Source organism: Myxine glutinosa, chromosome 4 (genome assembly GCF_964187855.1).
Source record: "Myxine glutinosa chromosome 4, kmMyxGlut1.1, whole genome shotgun sequence".
Lineage (NCBI taxonomy): Eukaryota > Metazoa > Chordata > Myxini > Myxiniformes > Myxinidae > Myxine > Myxine glutinosa.
This window is the reverse complement of record NC_136264.1, coordinates 88474862-88498468: the sequence shown is the minus strand read 5'-3', so window position 1 is coordinate 88498468 and position 23607 is coordinate 88474862. Positions and strand designations below refer to the sequence as shown.

Here is a 23607-nt window from a genome sequence, read left to right as displayed (position 1 = left end):
AATATTCATGCTTATACACCTGTCTTTTAGTATTTAGGGGTGAGTGGTGGCCATTTTGGTGGCCAGCTTGGATTTCTCAAATTCCTCAATGGTGACACAGAGTGGTACCCACTGGATTATCAATCAAGACCCCTCAAAAATCGAAAATCCGCTGAGTATTATTGCACCATAAAATTACTGATTCACCCCTCTTTCCATCAGACTATTGTGAACTCACCTGAAGAGTGTTAGCAGATAGGAAGAAATCCCAGCAGAAGTCTTGTTCGGCCCTAAAGCCAATTCTTTTGGCATCTTCCCAACCCTAGGAGGAGGAATAAGTCGTCAAAACTAAGAGTAAGAGTGGTGGATATTGAGAAAGTATGTCGTCCTGACAAGGGCACCAAGTGGATTTTTGGAGTGGTTGTTTTCTCTCTGCAGTAAAGGGAGCAATTTTAGGGAAAATCTCCCTCTGCAAGGGATTCATCTGTCCTCTATGCTCCAAATACTGAGCGTCAAGCGAAAAAGCAGGATGTACCATTTTTAAAGTCTTTGGTAAGATTTGGACAGTGTTAAAATTGAACTGTGGACCTCCCAGACTCAAAGCTGTGGATCTAACCACAATTCCACAGAGTTTGGTTTATGTCTTTAAGATGCCCATTAAAATTGGTAACTATTATTGTGATTGTAAACTCCCAAGCATGCCCTTCTATCCCTGGCTACATAGACTCTCATTTAAATGAAGTTTGAGATGATTTTGATAAAATAGGAAAAAAAATAAAAGCAGAAAAGTAAACCAAATTAGATATCTGCAATTGCAAAGCAAACGCCGAGGCTAGGCCTCCACCGGCTTACCCTTGGCCATCGTCCACAACTTACCCTTGCCTCACAATCCAATGATGGCCATATTTGTTTCGGACCATCATATCACCTTGACCTTAAATATCCATAAAACTCAGCATCATGAAAATTGGAGGAAAATTATTCAAGTTGTGATCACAAAGGTGTTTTTTGTTAATTAGGTCACAATCCAGAAAAGGTATGTCACGTCAAGGCCACAAAAGAAATGCCAGGTGCACAACTTCAATGCAGGTACACTATTAAGTTGCAAGAACATCTTGGAAGGCCAAGCGATCTTTAATATTCCGCATTGGCAAAATTGAGCGATTACAAAAAAACCAAAAAAAAAACGCGTTTTTCTTTCAGACCGCCATTTGACTTTGCCCTTAACCAGGAGGGGTTTTTTTTTTTTTTTTTTTTTTTTTTTTTTGTATACAAGATCGAGGCTCGTGAAAGAGCGAACATTAATCACACAGAAAGACAAACCGACACATAAAACATATAACATAGGGAGCGGTAGACAAGATGGGGAGAGAGGGGGAAGGACACAAACACAACATTTGAGAGCAGGGACCGAGAGACATGGAGACATCGAGAGATCTGAGAGAGGGCGAGGGCTTTGGGGGGGGGGGGGGGCGTGGGAAGGGGGCAGTGGGAGAGGTATAAAACATATGGACACTGCCAGGACTTCCAGGAAAGAAGTTGGAATTTCAAACAAGGTGGATCTGGGGTGAATTAGCGGGGGTAGAAAAGCTCAAGGTTTTGGATGGGGGAAGATAAGAGATGGTGGTGAACAGCTGTTTTAAAGACCTGGAGGGAGGAGTGGGATTGAAGGGAGTGAGGGAGTTTGTTCCAGAGGCGGGAGAAAAGAGGAATGAAAGAGTGAAGGTGAGCGGAGAGCCGAGATTTCGGCAGTTTAACCATCAGAGGGTTGCTGGCAGATCTTGTGCGACCTGTAGGAATATTTGGGGGACAGAGCACAGAGAGAGCTGGGGGTGCAAGGCCGGAGAGGAGTCGGTAGAAGACAGAAAGACCACCTACCTGCCTGCGGTGAGTGAGTGAAAGGCCCTCAGAGATAGCTTCATCGCGGGAGATTCCAATAATTCTGAAAGCTTTGGTTTCAACAGCGTGAAGCCAAGCTAGGTGTGAGGCAGGAGCACCGGCCCATAGGGGAGAACAGTATTCCATTGAGCTGCGGATGAAAGCCTTGTATGTGGTGAGGAGCTCAGGTGTGCCGAGGAAGGACTTCGCACGACGGAGGATGCCCAGTCGGCGACTGGCTTTGGAGGCCAGCTTGGAAATGTGGTTTTCCCAAGAAAGATCATGGCAGATAGTGAGACCCAAAATCTTGAGCGACAGAACTTCTTGGAGAGGATTGTTGAGAAAGTAGATGGGAGGGTTGTCCAGTCGATCTTTTCGGAGAGACATAGTAAGAGTGTGAGATTTGTCAGGATTGAAAGACATGTTCCACTTGTTTGACCAGTCTGTGATTTTGTCCAGGTCTTCAGAGAGTGAGGAGGCAGCAGACTGCCGATCTGAGGGAAGAGGAATGGAGCGGCAGAGAGTGGAGTCATCAGCAAAGAGATAGAGAGGATTTTCGAGAGAGTCAGAGAGATCATTGATGAAGACCAGAAAAAGCACGGGGCCCAGAACACTGCCTTGGGGAACTCCAGCCTGAACAGGAAGAGGAGATGAGAGAAACCCATTCAGGGCCACACGTTGGCGACGACTAGAGAGGAAGTCCGCCAGCCATGCGTGGAGATTTCCATGGATACCAAAGGAGGAGAGTTTGGTGAGCAGAGCGGGGTGCCAGACCGTGTCGAAGGCACGTGATATGTCGAGGGAGACAGCTCTAATTTCCTGTTTGGCATTGAGGACCTCCATCCATTGTTGAGACAGCAGAAGCAGCATGTCCAGAGTAGAGTGACCTGGTCTGAAACCAAATTGATGATCAGAGATCAAGCCATTGGAGAAGAGGAAAGATTTCATATCAGAAGCAATGATGGATTCCATGACTTTGCTGATAATTGGGAGAAGGCTGATTGGTCTGTAGTTGCTAGGATCCGTTTTTGCACCTTTTTTGTGCAAAGCGGTGATGTTGGCTGATTTCCAAGCAGATGGCAGTTGACCTTGAGCAAAAGAGAGGGTGAAGAGAACAGAGAGAGGGTGAGATAGAGCAGCAGAGCAGGATTTTAGGACCTGTGGGCTGATGCCGTCGGGTCCAGTTGCAGAATCAGAGTCGAGGGTTGACAGAAACTTTTCCACCTTGTCAGGAGGAAAGGACACGGAGTCCAGGAGCAGCAGGGTACGACTGGGTATGGTGGGTACAGAGAGGGATGGGTTTGGGACACAAGATTTAGAGGCAAACACAGAGTTGAGGCATTCAGCTTTTTCACGTGCGGAGTCAGCTGTGTAGCCGTTTGAGGTAAGGGAGGGGATGGAGGGGGAACAAACACCAGAAACGGATTTGACCAGACGCCACCAGGATTTGGAAGAGGGAGACAGATAAGAGAGTTCGGTCTTGAGAACGGAGAGATATTGTTTCCTGGCTCTCCTGAGGGTGGACACACACTTGTTTCGGGCTTTGTGAAAGGAAATGAGATTTCCTTCCGTTGGATTTGCTTTCCAGGAGACGAAGGCAAGTTGTTTCTGGGCAACAGCCTCACCACAAGATTCCGTGTACCATGGACGGGAGGAAGGGTATGACAACTGAAGACGAGATGGGATAAATCTGTGCATGAGAGAGAGCAATTTACTTTGGAAGAATTCCCAGGATGAGTTGATGTCAGAGGTGGTAGAGATGGGAGACCAGTCCAGATGATTGATGGCTGCTTGAAGACCGTGCCAGTTGGCCTGAGTGAAATGCCAGACTCGTCGACGCTGAGCAGGCTCCCTGAGGATGGTCAGAGAGATGTCCACTTTAACAAGGACATGATCAGATGATCCGATCGGAGCAGAAGAAGAGCAGCAGACATTTTCAGGGAAGTTAGTCATAACCAAGTCCAGAAGAGAAGATGTTCCGTTGACTGAGATCCGGGTCGGGAAATTGACAGATTGTGTCAGTCCCAGTGAGTCGCAGAAGTCCTTTGCTGAGGAGCCATGGCTGGTGAGAGAGGTACCCACACCCAGCCAACTGGCATGATGACAGTTGAAATCACCACATATGAGGAAGAGAGAGTTGGGATGAGTAGATAGAAGTTGGTCCATATCATCAGACAGCGAGATGTCGATGGAGTCATCACTGTTTGGTGGACGGTACAACACACATATGAACAAGAGGTGGGAGCGAAGGGGAAGCCGTAGCCAGAGGTATTCCTGGGGGTGAGGTGGAGAGAGTGCAGTGCAGGGCGAGTGAGGAAGAGAGTTTTTGATAAAGATAGCAACCCCGCCTCCAGGACGAGGCTCAGGTCTATCATACCGGAGGAGGGAGTAGCCCGGGAGAGATACTTTGGAATCAGAGACATCATAAAGGAGGAAAGTTTCTGTTAAGCAGATCACGTCTGGTTTGACAGAAGCAACCTGTATGGAGAGATCAGTTAAGTTTGAACGAAGGCCCCGGATATTTGAGGTCCATACCGTTAATGAAGAGGAAGGGGGAGCATCAGATACAGAACAGGGGGGAGGAGGGGTAGGGTAAGATGTGGAAGAGGTGGAAGAGGTAGGGAGAGCTGTTGAAGGTGTGTCAGAGATTTCAGAATAGCTTGGAGAAAGGGAAGGATGGGGCGGACAAAAGGTTTGATGGTGATTGGGTGAGCCACAATGAGGTGTTATTTGAGGAGGGGGAAGAGCGAGGCAGAAGGTTGGGGGAGATGGAGGTGAGAGTTTGAAGGGGGAAGAAGCGGGGAGGACGCTTTGAGGAGGGGGAGTGAGCGGGGGGAAATTGAGAAGCAATGAGGGTGGGGAGATTTGAAGGGGAGGGGTGAGGGGGGAGTTTGGGAGGGAAGGGACAAGGGGAGGGATTTGAAAGGGATGGGATATGGGGGAGATTTGGAGGGGAGGGGTGAGGCAGGAGTCTAGGAGGGGAGGGGCGAGGGGGCGTCTTGGCGGGGAAGGGTGAGGGGGTAGTTTAGGAGGGAGGGGGCAAGGGGGGAGATTTGAAAGGGATGGGTGATGGGGAAGATTTGGAGGGGAGGGGTGATGGGGAAGATTTGGAGGGGAGGGGTTATGGGGAAGATTTGGAGGGGAGGGGTGAGATTGGATTTTTGAAAGTGTACGATTTATGGGAAACGAACATTTATTGCAAAATGAGTTTCTTGTGACCTTCGAGTTAAAAATACGTTTAAGGACGCTGGATGGAGGATGGAGTGCAGGAGAGTTTAGGGAATGTAGAAAAAAGGCACTATAGGAGATGGATATTTTTTTTGGGATGAATTGATTTGGTGAGCAAGTCGAAAGCAGCCTTTTAAAGAAGAAGAAGAAAAAGGTGTTATAAAATATGACGGAATACATAACTTGAGGGGAAAGTGTAAACATTGAAGGTTAATGAGTGAAAACTATCTGGGGAAATGGGGGAGAAACACGTGGTCGAAGAACGAACGAACGAATACGAATGAATAAACGAATGAGAACAGAGAAGGAAATGTTTTTTTTTTTTTTTTTTTTTTTTTTTTTTTGAGTTGAGATTTACACAAGGAAGTAGGCTATGGGTGAAAAGATTGGGAATACAGAGAACGAAAGTTATTGGATCACAAACGACGGACCACTGAGAGAAAAACAAAGCCTCAAGGTTGTACAGTGCACACTGTACAAGGCCTTGCTCGCGACACGGCAAACAGACGATCAATTTATGAAAGATAAACACCGAGAAACAACCAAAGTTGCACACAATAACTTCACACACCGAAAGATAAATACAGTTTCGACAAAATACAATTGTGAACAGACTTAACTTCGAAAAACGTGGAGACCGTGTGGAGCTTCGAAAATCCCTGCCGCCGTCTCCAAGATCTCGCGAGGATCTCCAAGACCCCACACCCATATGTACAAAAATCTACACATTACCAATCCGTCGCTACCGTCACGTCTTCCCCTTATTTCCCTTATACCAAATTCGTCTTCACTCCCCCACTATCCAAAATGTAATGGTATGATGTAAATTAAGCATAATGCGCCTTATTCTAGGGCCTAGGCTATGTAGAGAGGGAAATTTTGCTCTGATTGGATAGACATTAGTTGACCTTGGGTGAAAAATGTTAACATATCTATAATTAGGTCATTATCTAAAAATTAGCTCAAGGTCAAAACGAAAATGACAACCCCGCACACATTCTATTCATATTATTGATGCAAAATTTCATTCCAAAGGTCTCAGCCACCTCCGAGACACAGCTCGGAAATAGGAGTGCAAGAGGAAAAAAAAAGAAAGAAATATTCTTTTCTAAATGGTGGTTTAGTACGCAGAAGGGTCTAAGAAACTCGAGGGTGCCATAAAAAATTATGGGCACTAATTGCAGAAACAAACCCGACAACAACTATAAGCGTCACTCTATCCTAAAGGCCATAAGGGGTGGCTTAAAATAAACAAAGGATTAGTCTCAGAAAAAAGACAAAATTAGTCTCAAAATATATATATTTTTTCAACAAGTCCACATTTTTTATTTAGCCTCAGAATTTTGTAAGAATTGCCACCACACCCCTTCCCCAAACGATCATAATTGGGAGCCAAACAGTTTTATTGTAAAACACGACAAGACATACCTGCAATGCATACACTATAGTAAGGTGATCGCTTTTGCTCTCTCTCGAGAGCCCTTTCCTTTTAAGATCAGCGTACTTTTCTTTACCCTGCAAAGCACACAAACCACAACATCAGCTAGGCCCAACAGCTGTTTGCTTGAGCCACCGCCCATCCGACTGCCCTCAGGCTTTAGGATCATGAGTAACCATCGCTGCTTGATATAACACATTACATAACAATAACAACCAATGCTATTTACAAGTATAACCATGAAAGCCAGCTGCAGAAAGACTGGCAGTGCATCAAACAACCCCGAAAGACATCCAAATCCAGATTTCACATGCACAGTTGAGCGGAGGTACTTACAAGTGGGATGACGAAGGGATCCTTGAAACTAAGGCTGGCGGCGATAGTCAATATTGGATCCAAACAGCCAAACATGGCACCAAACAAAATGAGTTTTCCAATGGTCGGTTCTACTGGCAGTCGTGCCAGGTGAAAGCCTAATGCGGTGAGCTCCTCATTGGAATCCAGGGCATTCTAAGGGAACACGTATTCATGGAAAACAAAATCAATAGTAAACCGTTAGTAAATGTGCTCAGACAGGCCTCCACCTGTTGTCTAAGGGAAACGGGGTTATATGCGTCGTGAGGGCTGTAGTATGTCTTCTTCTTCCACCTCCTCTATACCCCTCCTGTTCTTCTTTTATTCCTCCTTTAAATCTTCTATTCATAGATGACATATGGTGGTTACCATTACGTGCACCACATGGCACTAATTTGGTTATTTCTTTCTTTAAAATCACCATTTAAACATTATTCACATATATATCGGGTACAACCTGCTATTCATAAATTCCATTTCTTTCTTTAATTAACCCTAACTTACAGCATCACTCACAACCACCTTATAAGCCACCACACCAAAGACAACCGCAATTCAGACAGCGAAGGAAGCAACAACCCTCCACCTTTTCAAACGTGTTTGGTGGGAAAGACCGCCATGTGAGAAAACCAGGTATGTAGTCAGCCAGAGCATCCCAGGGGGTGTGGCAAGTGAGAGGGGGGAGGAGCAAAATAAATTCAAGAGAGGACGTTTCTTTAAAAAAGCACATCAAAACAATTGGAGATGATGGTGCTTCTGTGAGAACACTTTCTAGTCTACCTGCCAAGGGCCAAAAAGAGTACGAAAAAGTTTTGATGGCATTCTTTGTTAATGGCCGGCATCCATGGTTAAAATGTTCCTTGGGGTGTGATAATCATCACTTGGGGAATGCCACACTGCATTTTTGCGTTTGTAGTTGTTGTGGAATCAAACTCAGACCTCTCGCAAGAAATGAGGCTTTATTGAACTATTTCTCTACCCATTCCTACAACACAAGAATGCAGATTATTAGTTCCATAAAGAAGGCAATCAAAGCATACATCTCTTTCTAGTTTCTTGCAGCAAGCATTTGTGCACCTGTTAATCTCAGCAGTCTACAGCGCCGGCGACACAGTATGCCACACAATTGCGCACCGAATGGACACAGTTTATATAAGCTCCCTCAAGGTCGTCCCTTCACACGGATTGTCTCTTCACTCAGCTCGAGACATTACAACATATTTCACCACAACGGTCATTTAGGAATCAAATATCATCCAGGGAGCATATTTTAGAAGTAGTACGATATTGGTGCAGATTTAACCACGTAAATAGACTTAAAACTGTCCTATATAAGGCCGAAAAAAATATATTGTCGTGCGTAGCCTCCGGTTAATACCAGAGGCTCGTGGATGAACCGAAAAAGGCTATAATTGAGGCGACGGCCAATACGCTGGAAGAAGCGGAGGAAGACGGAGGAAGAAGGAAAGTGGGAGCTGCGGAAAAAGCTTACCTGGAGCACACCGACTGCAGCTTCAATCCTGCAAGGAAATTAACTCGACACGAACCCAAGCTTTTGAATGGAAGGGGAAAATAATACAAGGGTTTATTAAATAAAGGCAGGGACAGGAAAAGCACGCACCGGTAAATCTAATTCCTAAATCGGGATCCCGCACACCAGACCTCAAACACAAACAGGGGGATGAATCACAAAAATAACACGTTTGTTATGTAGTGTACGTGGCGTGCGGTCTTATCTGTCTTGTCGTCTTGTCCGTCCAATCTCCGCTGCACACCACGAGGTCCCTTGCTCCAGCGCCCCAGCACCGCGAAGGCCCGGGCCAGCACCCACTGCAGGCTCCTCGTCGACCCCCACGAGGTCCGTGCACCAAAGGTCCAACGCAGGGCTGCACGAAGCAAGCGAACTCCACTCGGGCTCGGACTCACAAGCCAACTCTCAAGCCAACTCTGAACTCAACCAGGGCCAGGACTCTCTCAACTCGGGATCGCACCGGGACTGCCAGGGCCAGGAATCTGCACGCAGAGTTCGGCACACTCTTTTTATAACCTCTGGCGGAGACGTCAGCCTTGGCGCGGCACCCAACCAGAGCCTCGCAGCTTCCCGCCGTTTGCCGACCCTCCTCGCGCCTTCCGCACCAACCAATCACAGTCCTCCTGGGTGTGGTTATAGCGCATGCATGTAGCGTGCTACACGGGGCCCAGCGGAGATGAAGCTGGCCGCGGTCCACGCGGCGGCACCCCGAGCCGGCCACCTTGCCTGTTCGTCTTCCAAAGTCATGTCAGGGAAGGGAATTATTTAGTGTTGCAATAAAGAGCCTAAGTGTCTAAATTGGTGCATTGCCAAAAGGGACAAGGGTTTAGCTACCAGGTGTGACATACAGGGGCTTTATCTTTTAATCCCTATACTACCTATCACTCAAACATCCTGGTATGTTCACAGGTATACATCTTAACCCGACAAACCGGACTAAAAATGAAAATTATTACAGGTCAGATTCCTTACCGCGACAGACGAATACCTACCTACACAGATCTATCTGGCTCTAGATATTCCTTTACCCCCAGACATAACAATATTGCTGGTCTCTGGTCAGACCAAAGTTCCAGAATTGATGCGGCGATGTGGTTTTTTTGGGGGGTTTTTTTCTTTTTTTGAAAAGCATAGATTGCACATATAAAGGTGTTGTTTTTTGTGTCCTCTTGCCTTGCGGTCCTCCTCATATGCTGTGGCGCCATCCAGAGAGAAATTAAAGACAGCCAATGGGACTGGTAGGCCTTTTTGTAAATAATGAACACAAGCTTAAGTTATTTTAAAATGTATTTATTCTGAAAATCATTAAGTTCTTAAAGCATATTATAGACTGCCATTTCGTTCTCGAGATCGCCTCGCCGTACCCTCAAACATTCCAATGCGTTGATCGCATCAACACTGCGCATGCGCAAGTGGTCTAACGGGCCGATGGTCTCCTACGATCTCTTCTCCCAGTCCACCAGATTATCAGACACTTACAACTTCATGACAAACGAGATAGGATCCAGGCCTAACTAACGAGACCACCTGCAGCTCTCTAGGCTTTCTGGTTGCTTCACACGAACCCAACAAAGAATGTCTTCGTTTCAATAAATGACAATATCCAGCCGATTGGATTCATGACGTCACGGCACACAAAACTACTCATATCTTTGGAACGGCTGGTTGGATTTGGACAGCTAAACGTAGTTTTGTAGGGGAGAACGGTGCGCGAACGTCGATACCAATGGCGACCCTCACAGACCCGTATTTCCCGAGATAGCGCGCCGGCCCGGTAACAACAGGCGCGCGCTGTTGTAGGTACCGTTGGAAATTTGAACACCAAAAAAAAATTGTTGACCCGCAGGGTCAAAATCGATGCGTGCGCTGACCAGTGACCGGAAATATATTTTTCTCGGCCTAATAGATAGATGTTGATAAAGAGTATTTTCTTTATTTAAAAAAAAAAAGAAAATACAAATTTGGGTCAAAAGTCGTGAAAAAAGGTCACAGCACAATGGTCAAAGGCCAAATAAAACATTTCACGAAAACTCATTATTACTTGAATTTTTGTTTATCAAACGCCTCAATTCATTTTACTTAATATCAAGAATACAAAATACAGTCAGACCCCGCAATTTGCGGGGGATACGTTCCTGGAAAATCCGCGAATAGCGAAACCCACGAATAGCGGGGCATTGTTTCAATGGAAAAAGGGGGTTAGGTTCCTGAGTGGACATTCCGGACATGGGTGACCACCTTCGTATTCGATACAGCGATCGCTGTAGCTTTCTCACGAATGGCCTTCTCCTTCTTCCGTATGTAGCGAACGGTGGATTCGTTGACGCCATAATGCCTGCCAACAGAGACCGCACTCTCTCCTCTTGAAAGCCGGTCGAACAGCTCCACTTTCTGGTTCAGGCACATCACTTTCTTCTGCCTCTTGGTAGTTGACGCATCTCCGGCGCTGGTCTTGCGTTTGGGAGCCATTATTGAACGATGAGCAGAGCGAGGCAAACCATAGGTCGAAGCAACGGGATGAGAACAATGATGGAGATGGAGGACACAATCTGTATTTATATGTACGATTGCGAGCATTGTAGGTATCTGCGGGAGACCATTGTTTGTGGGGGATGTTATTGGATGATGCCATATCGAGCGTATCTGCTATTTTCAATAATTGATTTAATGAATCATTTGCATTCCATAATTTGCGGGGTTGACATGTTTTAGTCACCAATGGAACATCCCCCGAAGCGTTTTTATTGTGTAACATCTCTGATGATGCTTTACCGTAAATTGCAAACTGTAATAGATTTAATGAAGCATTTGCATTCTGTAATTCGCGGGAGTTGACTTGTTTACACATCTGGTGGGATATCCCGCGAAGCTCACTTATAGTGCGGCTAAAATTCGCGCCCACGAAAGCCATGAAAACGCAAATCACACAGCAGTGAATGTACAGTACTGTACTGTACTGTATAAGCAGGTCATGCTCACGGCTTGTACAAGATTTTTTTTTGCGTGCACCACCGGTCAAAAGTTTTAGAACACCTCAATGTTTCCAGTTTTTATTGAAATTTATGCAGTTTAATGTCTCAATGTACTCTGAAATTAAGGATAGAACAAATAAACAATTGGAGATAAAAAAGAAATCATAGAATCATTTTGTTTAACAAAATTTAATTTAAATTTCTGACTCAGCAAAGTAGCCACCTTTTTCAGATATAACCGACGAACACACTCGTGGCATTCTTTCTACAATGGAAATCAAATATTGTTCAGGAAGTTCTTCCCAACACTGTTGCAGAAGTTCCCACAAATGTGTTGTACTTGTAGGTTGCTTTGCTTTCACCCTTCTGTTACTTAGGCAGTTAAGACCGAAAAATAGGGCGTATCATTCATTTTTTCAGGAAAGCACCAAATTTGGCACAGATATAGTATGGACCTATACAATTGTTTTCCTGAGGGGCACCCAAAAACTCAGAACCCCTGGTGGCCGCCATATTGAATTTCAACATGACCGCCCTCTGTGACCTATTTCCCTCAATAACTTCTATACTATGAGCGATAACACCACAGTTCCAGTGTCTTACCCCATGTTTTCATGGTCTCTGAATCCAATGGGGATCAATTGCATAAAGATTGGCATCCATCATCTTTAATTTCAAGATGGCCACCATGGTGTTTCCATTTTCCTTGAATCTCTCATAGTATTTTAGGTAAAATTTCAATTCCAAGTGATACACATTGTTTTATTGGTCTCTGATAACAATGGAATGGTAATAATTAATCAAAGTTACACACAGTTGCAGTTTTAACTTAAAATATTGTGGGCACTTGAAAGGTGGAGGCTCTCGCACAGACGCGAAGTACTACAAGCACTGTCCATCGCAGTCACACAGTGATGTGCAGGGCAGATTTGCCCTGGAGCATTTACAGTTGCCTTTGCAGGCTGACTTACAATGGCAGCTTGTAAGCTCTGAACATGCCTCCTGTATCAGTGGTATTGTGGTCCAAATTGGTGTCCAAGAAGTCCCTGTTTTCATCCAGCCCCAATAAGCTGGTGATGGAAGTTCTGGGTAGGGCACAAGTGCCTGACTCCATACGTGTCCAGCCTGAAAACATGCACGTTTTAGGTGTTGTTCGAAGGCGTCTGCTGTTGGGGGAATGTGATCAATTGTTCTTGCCTTGTTCGTGAACAAGTGTCGGCGCATGTCATTCACTGTCTTTATCTCGGTAGTCCGGTCATAGAGGATGGCAACATATCTTTCTATGCTCTGTAGTTCCATAGTAATAGCGTCCACAGATGGCCTATAAGCGAGAGCATGAAAGGTCTACGTGATGCTGGGGTATGCCTCCCAAGCCTTCCAGGCTGTCTTTTTCCCAATTTGGGCAAAAAAGGACACTATGTCGCAGCCAGTGAAGGCATGAAATAATGGCAAAGACTCGGACTTCCTGCGGCCAAGGCCGGTGGCAATTTTATGGATGGCAAGGTAGCGGTAGCTTTTATCAGTGCCAATGGCAATCCAGAGTTCCTCCACACCGTGTGACTGGCAGGTAAAGTAGTGTGCTATTGCCAAGACCACAATACAAGACCACTCATAGTATAGAAGTTATTGAGGGAAATAGGTCACAGAGGGCGGTCATGTTGAAATTCAATATGGCGGCCACCAGGGGTTCTGAATTTTTGGGCGCCCCTCAGGAAAACAATTGTATAGGTCCATACTACATCTGTGCCAAATTTGGTGCTTTCCTGAAAAAATGAACTATGCTTCCTCTTAACTGCTCTGCTATGTCCAGTTCATCCCAAACCAGCTCGATGGGGTTTAAGTCTGGAGACTGTGCTGGCCATTCCATGATTTGAAGCCTACCGTCTTGTTCTTTTCCTCAAAGGTAGTTTTGATATAGCCTGGAGGTGTGTTTCGGGTCATTGAAGGTTGAACCCCTGACCAACTCGGCATATACCAGAGGGTATTGCATGGTGCTGCAAAATGCTGTGGTAGCCCTTTTGGTTCAGGGTGCCAGTCACTCTGTGCAAGTCGCTGACTCTGGATCCAGCTAAAGAGCCCCAGACCATCACGCTTCCTCCTCCATGTTTGACAGTTGGTGTCACACACTGAGGAACCATCCTTTCGCCGACTCGACGGCGTACAAAAACCCTGCGTGATGAACCAAAGATTTCAAATTTTGATTCATCGGTCCATAAGACCTTCTTCCAGTCTTCAGTCGTCCACTGGCGGTGCTTCATGGCCCAGGCAAGCCTCTTTTTCTTATTTTGCCATCTTAGCAATGGCTTTCTGACTGCCACTCGACCTGTCAAACCTGCAGCTCAAAGTCTTCTCTTCACAGTTGAAACTGAGACTTGCTTACTTCGACCAGTGTTAAGCTGTGCTTGAAGCTGTTGTCCTGTGAGCCGCCTATCACGTAAGCTGTTGACTCTCAGAAACTTGTCTTCTGATTCTGTTGTGGCTTTGGGTCTGCCAGACCTCTTCCTTTCAGAGTTTCCTCCAGTTTCCAATGTACTACTTCCTGCAGTGCAATATTGTCCAAATAATGCTTCAGAGGGTGTAATAACAGTCTGTTCCAATACTGCTTTTATACAGACAGGGGGTTTGTAATCAAGTAATCAGCAGAGGTTGGGGACACCTGAAGCAATTGTTTGCATCAACTTTCAAGGCTTAATTTACTTACATTGCTGCAGAACAGCTGTAAGTTGTTAACCCAATTACTTGTTCCCTGAAGAAGGCCTTTTTTTTTTACTATATAACTGTGCAATTTACATTATTTTCCTGTTTTTGCTAACCTAAACTTTTTTTTTAACCTCGAGCAGTTTACTGCTTACCTTTGTACTATTTCAGGTTATTCACTGGACATTAAACTGCGTAAATATCAATAAAAACTGGAAAAATTGAAGTGTTCTTAAACTTTTGACCGGTAGAGTACGTCCACGTGCTTTTTGCTAGGCTGGTAAAAGATGGGTTTTATAAATGTGTCAAGCTAGCGGCTCGTGAATTTTTTTTTGGTGCCCTTGAAAAATCGCAAATTCTCGGAAAAAAAAAAACCGTGATTTCGCGGAACATTTTTCCACGAATGGAGAAACATGTCGCATATTATCAACCACGAATATGCGGATTCCGTGAATAGCGGGGTCCGACTGTATACAAAAGAAGATTTAATTGTTTTTAGAAACGATTCACACACACACACACACACACACACACACACACACACACACACACACACACACACACACACACACACACACACACACACACACACACACACACTGCATTCATAAAGTATTCAGACCCCTTCACTTTTTCACATTTTGTGTTGTTGCAGCCTTATGCTGATATCGTTTAAATTCATTTTTTTCCCTCATCAATCTACACTCAATACCCCATAATGACAAAGAGAAAACAGGATTTTAGAAAGTTTTGCAAATTTATTAAAAAGAAAAAACTGAAATATCACATTTACATAAGTATTCATACCCTTTGCTATGACACTTGAAATTTAGCTCAGGTGCCTCCCACATCTCTTGATCATCTTTGAAATGTTTCTACACCTTGATTGGAGTCCACCTGTGGTAAATTCAATTGATTGGATATGATTTGGAAAGGCACACACCTGTCTATATAAGGTCTCACGGCTGACAATGCACATCAGAGCAAAAACCAAGCCATGAGGTCGAAGGAATTGCCTGCAGAGCTCAGAGACAGGATTCTGTCGAGGCACAGATCTGGGGAAGCCTACAAAAAAAATTCTGCTGCATTGAAGGTTCCCAAGAGCACAGTGGCCTCCATAATTCTTAAATGGAGGAAGTTTGGAGCAACCTGGACTCTTCCTAGAGCTGGCCGCCCGGCCAAACTGAGCAATCGGGGGAGAACGGCCTTGGTAAGAGAGGTGACCAAGAACCCGATGGTCACTGGCTGAGCTGCAGAGATCCTGTGTGGAGATGGGGAAACTTCCAGAAGGACAACCAAAACTGCAACACTCCACCGATCTGGGCTTTATGGCAGAGTGGCCAGACGGAAGCCTCTCCTCAGTGAAAGACACATGAAAGCCCAGTTGGAGTTTGCAAAAAAGCACCTAGAGGACTCTCAGACTGTGAGAAACAAGATTCTGTGGGCTGTCATGTGTCTTTCACTGCTAGAAGTCTGCTAGAAGAATTAAAAAAAACTGCATGCAATGCCTGAGAGGCCATGTTCATTAAATTTGATTCATGGTACATATTTATTTTAACTATAAATTGCACTTCCAAAAAATTGAAAATCTGGACCTCGGCTTTCTCGAACTCGACTATTAAGGTGTTTTCTAAAGGAGTTACTTACCAATTCTTTCAAGTGTGTGACAGCAAGTTTGACTGCTTTCAAAGAAGGAGGCTGCATGGCTTTATCCAAGAACGACGCAATTTGACCAAACTTCAAAATCTGCAAAATGTCAGTGAAGAAAACATTTTAAATGGGGGAAACAACATTAAAATTGCTATACCTAAATCTCTACTTTCAAAGCCAACATCCTTTTGGGATACGATGTTCGATTAATTATAGCACAATAGATGCAAGCAGCCAGGGAGGACATAGATAAGGAACACTTTCGTTTCAATCACTGTGACTTTCAATCACTGTGACTTCAAATAAACACGATAGAATGATTATCATGAACATGAAGAATTAAACAAAGTCTAAATTAAGCCTATTCCTACCAGGAACTGTCCTGTTATCAATTCTTTTACGTCCGACTTTCATTCCATCCTTGTATTTCACAACAAATTCCACACAATTGAGCAAAATGCTCTCATACACAAAGAGGGACCAGGCTTCTTTGCGGCTGCAGAGATAAACACTCAATGGTGTTGTTTCCAGAAAGAATCTCACTCCATATTGAATTAATTAATCACATACCAAAATACAGCTTTCCTGCCCCACTTTCAGACCTTGACTCACAAATCAATACGTGTCAAAAAGGCTATGGTGACTGAGCAGCTTGAGGTCTCCAGGCCAGAAAACAAACCACTTCACTAACATTGTTGCTCAAAGTTCAAAACTACCAGTCATAAAAAACACAAAGAGGAGCACTAAGTAAGAGAAAATAAAACCAGTAAGACAAAGAAAACGAAGAAACCTTTATTTGTAAGCAGAGTTCTTCAAGCGGAGTGCGAAGGAGCTCAGGCAGCTGATAGTCATTCAGTAAACGAGCCCGCAGGTTGTTGTACAAATGGTAGCAGAAGCCCTCCTGCACTCTGCAATTCAAACAGAGGCAACACGTTTTCACCAAGATTGCATCAACTCGAGAAATGAGTTCGGTCCAACCATTGCAATGGTGGGAACAAATGGGACAAGAAAGCATTTCCACTTTGACCCAACATAGCACCAACATAACAACATTAAAAACAGAAAACGTGTCCTTCAACGATTTTGCCTGCGATTGTTTTTTTATATTTTATTTTTTTATACATTATATATTTTAGTCTTATGTCTGTTGACACGAAAGTTCCCGAAACTTCTTCCATGCACTTCTCACTCTTGCAACCGTTGGATCAGACTCGGCAATGGTTGCAAGAGTGAGATGTGCATGGAAGAAGTTTCGGGAACTGAGTGGCGTGCTGATGAGGAGGGGAGTGTCGTTGAAGCTGAAGGGAAAGGTGTATGCTGCATGTGTGAGAAGTGTTATGATTTATGGGAGCGAGACATGGGTAATGAATGTAGAGCAGCAACGAAGGCTGGAAAGGGTGGAAATGTGAATGGTTCAGTGGATGTGCGGAGTATCGTTGAGAGAGAGGAAGAATTAATGAATTGCGAAAGATGATGAGAATAGAGCCTGTGATTGATGCTGTGAAGAGGAACAGGTTGAGATGGTTTGGTCATGTGTTGAGGAAGGATGAAAGTGACTGGTTGAGAAGAGTGATGGAAATGAATGTAGAAGGAAGTAGAGGACGGGGAAGACCGAGAAAGACTTGGCTAAAGATGGTGGAAGAAGAAATGCGGGCAAGGGGGTCAACAAGGAGAGATGCAGAAAATAGGGCAAAATGGAGAAGATTGTCACGGGGACCGCAAGGCTAACCCCCGCTCTAGCAGGGAAAATGGCCTTAAAATGCATGTTGTTGTTGTTGTTGTTGTATGTCTGTTGGCACGTACCGACCGGCCCTGCCACGGCGTTGCCGTGCATTGGCCAGGCTAACCCACTCTGGCTTCATGGTAGATATGTCATTATCCACATCATAGTTTGTTTCCTTGATCTTCCCACAATCGATGACGTGGACTACATCTTCAATGGTAATGCTGTAAGGATGCAGGGGCATAAATTAACATGGTGTGCACGGTAATTCAAACTCACAATCGGGAGGGTACCAATTTTAGAGAGGATTCAAAAAAAATCAAATGAGATACATTTTAGACGGAGATTTCACATTCAGGGGGTTAATTGCAGACACTTTGATATTTTCAAGGTGGAATCAAATTTCATGATTCATTCAACAGAAAGAAAAGGAATATGTGTTAGAAAAATTATGGAGGCAATTTGATATGTTGCTGAACATTTAAAAGCATACTACAGTCCATAGAAAAACAAAAGTTCAGGTCCATTCACCTTGTCTCTGCAATATTGGTTGCAATGATAATCTTCCAAACCCCAGGTGGTGGTCTATCAAATACCTATGAGGACATCAGGTAAATCGAGCAATAAGCTATGTTTGAAATAAAAATATCACCACTCTGCATTCACGTGTCATTTGGTATGGTGTGTATCTGAGTCGGAGCCTGTGTCTGTCGATATGTCTGAACCAGTGAGTGTCTGTCTGTGGGTCGTTTCTGTGTGTCTGAGTCTGCATTGTGTGTCTGTGTTGTGTGTCTGTATTGTGTGTACGTGTGTGCGTCCGTGTCTGTGTGTGTATGCATCTGCGTGCATCTGCATATGCATGTGTCTGCGTGTGTCTGCGTGTGCCTGCGCCTATGTGGTCCTGCTCCTGCGTGTTCCTGGGACTGCGTAACTGTGGCTGCGTGTTCCTGCGGCTGCGTGTTCCTGCGGCTGCGTGTTTCCTGCGGCTGCGTGTTTCAGCGGCTGCGTGTTTCTGCGACTGCGTGCGTCTGCATATGCATGTGTCTGCGTGTTCCTGCGCCTGCGTGTTCCTGCTCCTGCGTGTTACTGCGGCTGCGTGTTCCTGCGGCTGCGTGTTCCTGCGGCTGCGTGTTCCTGCGACTGCGTGTTTCTGCGACTGCGTGTTTCTGCGACTGCGTGTTTCTGCGACTGCGTGTTTCTGCGACTGCGTGTTTCTGCGACTGCGTGTTTCTGCGACTGCGTGTTTCTGCGACTGCGTGTTTCTGCGACTGCGTGTTTCTGCGACTGCGTGTTTCTGCATGTCTTCCTTGTGTTAACATAATGCTTTAGGAATAGGGCTGAATAGTTTAATAAATGAATCGATTGTGAGGAACCAACTTGTGAAAAAACAATGTGTGTGATTTCGTGTGATGTGGGTGATGAGGATCGCAGTGGAGCATATAAACATTTCTATTACTCATTTCACCTTAGTCTGTGTCACAGTTGGCATCAGGGAGTGCAGAGGGATTATTCGGAAATGGTCTGCAAAATGAAGGGGTGGAGGAAGGTGGGAAGGGGAAGTGGGGGGGGGGGGGGGGGGGGGTAAGAGAAGAGGGATAGAGGGGCAGGGCAGGATGAAGGTTGGATTTTTAAAAGTACTTTCTGCCATACAAGTAAAGGAGAGGTCTTGATGGGTTTTACAATAAAATGTGAAACACAGAAGTGGGCGAACATTCTTTAATAACAAATGAAACTACAAAATGCCAATCTCAACAGATTAATCTGCAAAATGAAGCCAAAGTTAATTGGGTAGAGAATTGGTGAAAGCATGTCAGTCTGACGTCTAAACAATAATGTTAAACAGGAAACAGGTGCACAGTGATGAAGGCAAACTGGGAAATAATGCAAAGCATGAGAAAAAATAAAGTATTTGGGGTGCTGTTTTTATTTCTTACTCACCGGATGTAAACATCAACTGTGAAGTGAGAAGAGTGTGCAACTTTCTGATGTCCTCCCAGCCAGGAAGGAAAACCAAGATGGCCCCCTCCTGCCGAAACACACACCATTTCACACACTGCTTGGTAATTTGCTGCTGCTGCTGAAACGAGTTCATCACAGGCTCAAAGCATTCATAGAGACAGCATCACTAATAGAAAAACGAGGTGACAGCTGAGATTGCAATGCAAAAATGGAAATATTATCTGGCTTTGGGTCGCTCGGAACTCAATCCAAGTGGATTTACCCACCAGAATGCAATTGTCTTTTCTGAACATCTTCTGTGCTAAAACACCTTTACATCAATAACAAAGTTAGAGGCTCCAACTCACGGCATGCTGGTGAGAGCAATGAGGGCTTTGTCGTTAGAGAAAAGTGGCTAAAACGACATGTTGAAAGGGGGCTCAATGATTATACACAAGCTAATTATCGTATAAACAAGCCAACGATCTGTACAGAAACTCGAGAATAAAATGGTTAAAGTTATCCTTCATAGAGGATGGAAAAGCGCTGATGTTTTGGCCTTCACCCTGTCCCATTGCGGTGTTTCTCTTTTGCTTCGATGAACAGCAAGGCCTGAAGCATCAGCACTTTGTGATCTTTTATGGCGGATGTGTTTAACCATTTAATTCTCATCTTTCTATTCTGTAGTGCCGGCAACACGGATAGCTGAGTCTTCGCTTTAATTAATACCTACATTTTCAATCAACTGTACGATGAGCGAAATAGCATACAAGCGGTTTCATAGTGATCATTTCATTAGCAAGTGAAGGGTGATGACTTGGCAGGAACTCAAGTTTGTCCCACAACATGACAGAATCATCCTGCACCAGCTAAAGCCAACACAGGTTAATCCTTTGCTCTGTAGTTTCTGGCCAGTGGTGGATGGGTTTCCTTATGCCATTGGAACAGAAGTTGCTTTTGATTCTGAAACGTTTTGAAAAAAGGAAATGAAAAGCTTTGTCACTCCCTCTCACAGATCTCACTTTAACCTTGGAATAATTACTTTAACCTTGGACAAATATTCCATTTCCAGGCGCTGAACGACGTCATCGCCGGGCACTGAAGTGGGCCTGGCGATGATGCGTGGTGAAAGGGAGTACTCAATTTTTACCCTCGGTTTCTTTTTTTCTTTCTTGTTTGCCCTTTTTCTTTCTTGTTTGTTTGTTTGTCCGGGCGATATCTCAGCCATCCTTTGAGCTAGAAAGCTGCAATTTCGGCACAATAGTGAGCAAGTCCTTTGGCAAAAACTGTATTTTTTGTTTATTGATTTATCAATTAATTGAGTATTTACTTAATTATTATCGATTAATTAAGTACTTATTTATTTCCTTTCTCATCTGGGAAATATCCCAGGCACCTTTTGAGTTAGGAAGCTGATATTTGGACACCACAATGATCAAGTGATTTGGCTGTAAAGGGTATTTTTGATTTATTGATTAATCAATTAATTGATTAATTATTTAATTATTTGATTAATGACTTGATTCATTTTTTAAAAGTTACAGATATGAATCAAACGGTGGTGGTTTAGATATTCCATTACCAGTCGAGTAATAATTTAATTATTTTAAGATTATTATTTATTTATTTTTGGTATTAATTCAATCACTTATTTATTTTCTTTCTCATCTGGGTGATATCTCTGGCACCTTTTGAGCTAGGAAGCCGATATTCGGACATGACAGTGACCAAGTTATGTGGCTATAAAGGATATTTTTCATTTATTGATTAATCAATTAATCGATTACCTATTTATTGATTAGTCAATTAATCAATTAATTATTAATTTTTTTCGATTAATGACTCATTCAATAAATTATCAAAAAGTTAAAGCTTTGGATGAAACACTGGTGGTTGAAGTATGCTATTAGCCAATTGATTAAAAAATTATTTTACGATTAGTATTTAATGACTTTAATTATGCGATTAATCAATCAATTATTGTACACCTCTCCCTCCCAATACGTTCTCTATGTGCCGTGCACTGGAGGATGTTATTTATTTATTTGGCATGGCAGGCGGAGTACTTTGAATGTATCTGTACTTGTTTTGTATTTATTTATTTTGCTTTGAAATGAGGACATTTGTGCTTGGGGATGGAGTCATGTTGCACTGAAAAGCAAGTCATGCTATTCATGTTGCACTTTGGTACATACAGAAAGTGAGATCAACTACAGCTGAACAGCATGAAATTGTATAAAAAAGTACAATTCCTTATGCAACAAAACATATTTTGCCCTTACAAAGTTTAAGGCACATAGAGGAAACAGTACATGTATTATATGTAGGACAAGGAATTTGGGGGAAAAAAAACATTTCACTTTTACACAAGAGACAACCTGTGATCCCAGCATGCACTATGCACCCGGAAGAGAATACCAAAGCAGGACAACAACAGATACAAAATAGAACTCATCTATAAAAATAAAAGATCCCAAACAAAGAAATATTTGCAAAACACCTGATGATTTGCTATTAGTGAGATAAATTATATAAAACTTTTGGAGTAACCCCAGTGATGAACCAGAAGCCCTAAAATGAGAAAGGGGAAGGGGAGGGGCCTGCACATTCGTGCAATGTTGAAGATACAGACACCGCAAGACCGACCTTTTCGTTTAGGACGATGTATTTGATGAGCTCTCCAATGAGCTGCGTGTCTATCGCATCATCCTCATCAAGAGCCTCAATGGTTCTGATTGTATCTTCAGAGTACCTGAAGAAGAACCACAAGGTAGCTTACATTTGTGAAGGTTTCCCAACGCTCGTATCAATATACAAAAGAGGAGGCACTGTGCTGGGAAGAATTATTAACTCACGTACATAGAGGAAAATGACTCGCTAAAAAATAAGGTGATTGCATTCCAAGGTTAAAGTGAGATGGGTATAATGTACATTGGAAGAAATGAGGTTTATATTGGGAAGGAAAGAGCTAGTATGATGGCTATAATATCAGTCAATATTAAAAAGTACAAGTACATCACAAGAGCAAGACCCATGTGCCACAAACTAGGACCCACTTGCCAACCAGATATTGCAAATACTGAGGCTTTTTCTCATTGTATTCCCGTTCTTTTTCCTCCTCGTCTTTCCGACGCTGCCTTCCACGCATAAACCCGTTCCGGCGGCGTTTTGGATCACCTTGCTGCTGAGGGTGATAACTACAAAAATGCGTGTGAATAAGGGTGTGAAAAAGACATGCCGATTGGCCTGTATTTGAAATTAATAAAATGGCCCACGAATGAGCAAACAAAAGCCAGTGGAAGGAAGTAAACGAAAACAAACGAGAAAACGAGAACACAACATTAGGTTACACCAAGGGAAAATGCTTGCAGAAGCGGCCCAAGTTCCAAAGAGCTTAACCAGATACAGATCAGTTTGCATACCTGATCATCTGGATCACATCCTCAAGCAAGAATTCTTTTACAGGGAATGTGAAGCCAGGGATATGGCTTATTGGGCAATCACCTGCAGGAATGACATGAATGCATGAGGAAACATACCACTCCCCTTACCCCCAAAAAATACAAAAACACACACAAACGTTTTTGCATTATGAGCAGAGGTTGACTGAGTTCCAGGAAGCTTATGGGCTGCTTCCTACCTACCACCTTACTTCTGATCTGCTCAAACCCTCTCTCCACCCTCTCCCCTCCCACCCCACCAATCAAAAAAACGTTGACATTTTGAACCCAAAGTCAAATCAGTTCAACTTTGTATTGCAGTCCACAGTTGTGCCAAAGTTTGTTTGCAATCCCTTCGGTAGTTACACTCCCTCTTTCAGAAACCCAGAGGGTTACCCTCCTCAAGTATAAGATGGACTCTCTCCTCTATTTCTTCATCCCTATGTTCTTTTGTCTGTGGAACCAACTCCTATTGTCTGTTGTGTGGAATCATCCTTCTCCCTGTAGTCCTTAAAGTGTGTTGCCAACTTCATTTCGTACCTTCACACGCACCCCTGCACCCCGTCTTTTAATTTTCACTCCGTTCATACCACTTAACTACCCGTCTGTGATGTGTCTGTGCATTTATTCTGCTTACATCCCTTTACCACCAGTCTGTGAACCAGCTGCACTCCAAATCTCCTCTATGAACTTAGACTTCTGCATATAACAAATGATGCCAGTCATTGCACATGCACCTTAATGCTTGATCAATTCTCATTATTCATTTGCCAGCAATT

General features: G+C 43.9%; 1 protein-coding gene across 1 annotated transcript in view; it reads right to left on the bottom strand.

The window, feature by feature from the left end:
- DHX36 (DEAH-box helicase 36) overlaps positions 1–23607 on the bottom strand; it is an 88018-nt gene that overhangs the window by 22276 nt on the left and 42135 nt on the right. Inside the window, exons 10-21 of the mRNA XM_068112884.2 lie at positions 22811–22892; positions 22445–22585; positions 22035–22140; positions 19389–19476; positions 18916–18971; positions 17982–18046; positions 17531–17674; positions 16518–16635; positions 15725–15823; positions 6860–7033; positions 6514–6600; positions 218–301 (exon numbers count right to left, since the gene is read on the bottom strand). Of these exons, the coding sequence (XP_067968985.2) occupies positions 218–301; positions 6514–6600; positions 6860–7033; positions 15725–15823; positions 16518–16635; positions 17531–17674; positions 17982–18046; positions 18916–18971; positions 19389–19476; positions 22035–22140; positions 22445–22585; positions 22811–22892 (1244 nt within the window). The remainder of the gene's footprint in view (positions 1–217; positions 302–6513; positions 6601–6859; positions 7034–15724; positions 15824–16517; positions 16636–17530; positions 17675–17981; positions 18047–18915; positions 18972–19388; positions 19477–22034; positions 22141–22444; positions 22586–22810; positions 22893–23607) is intronic.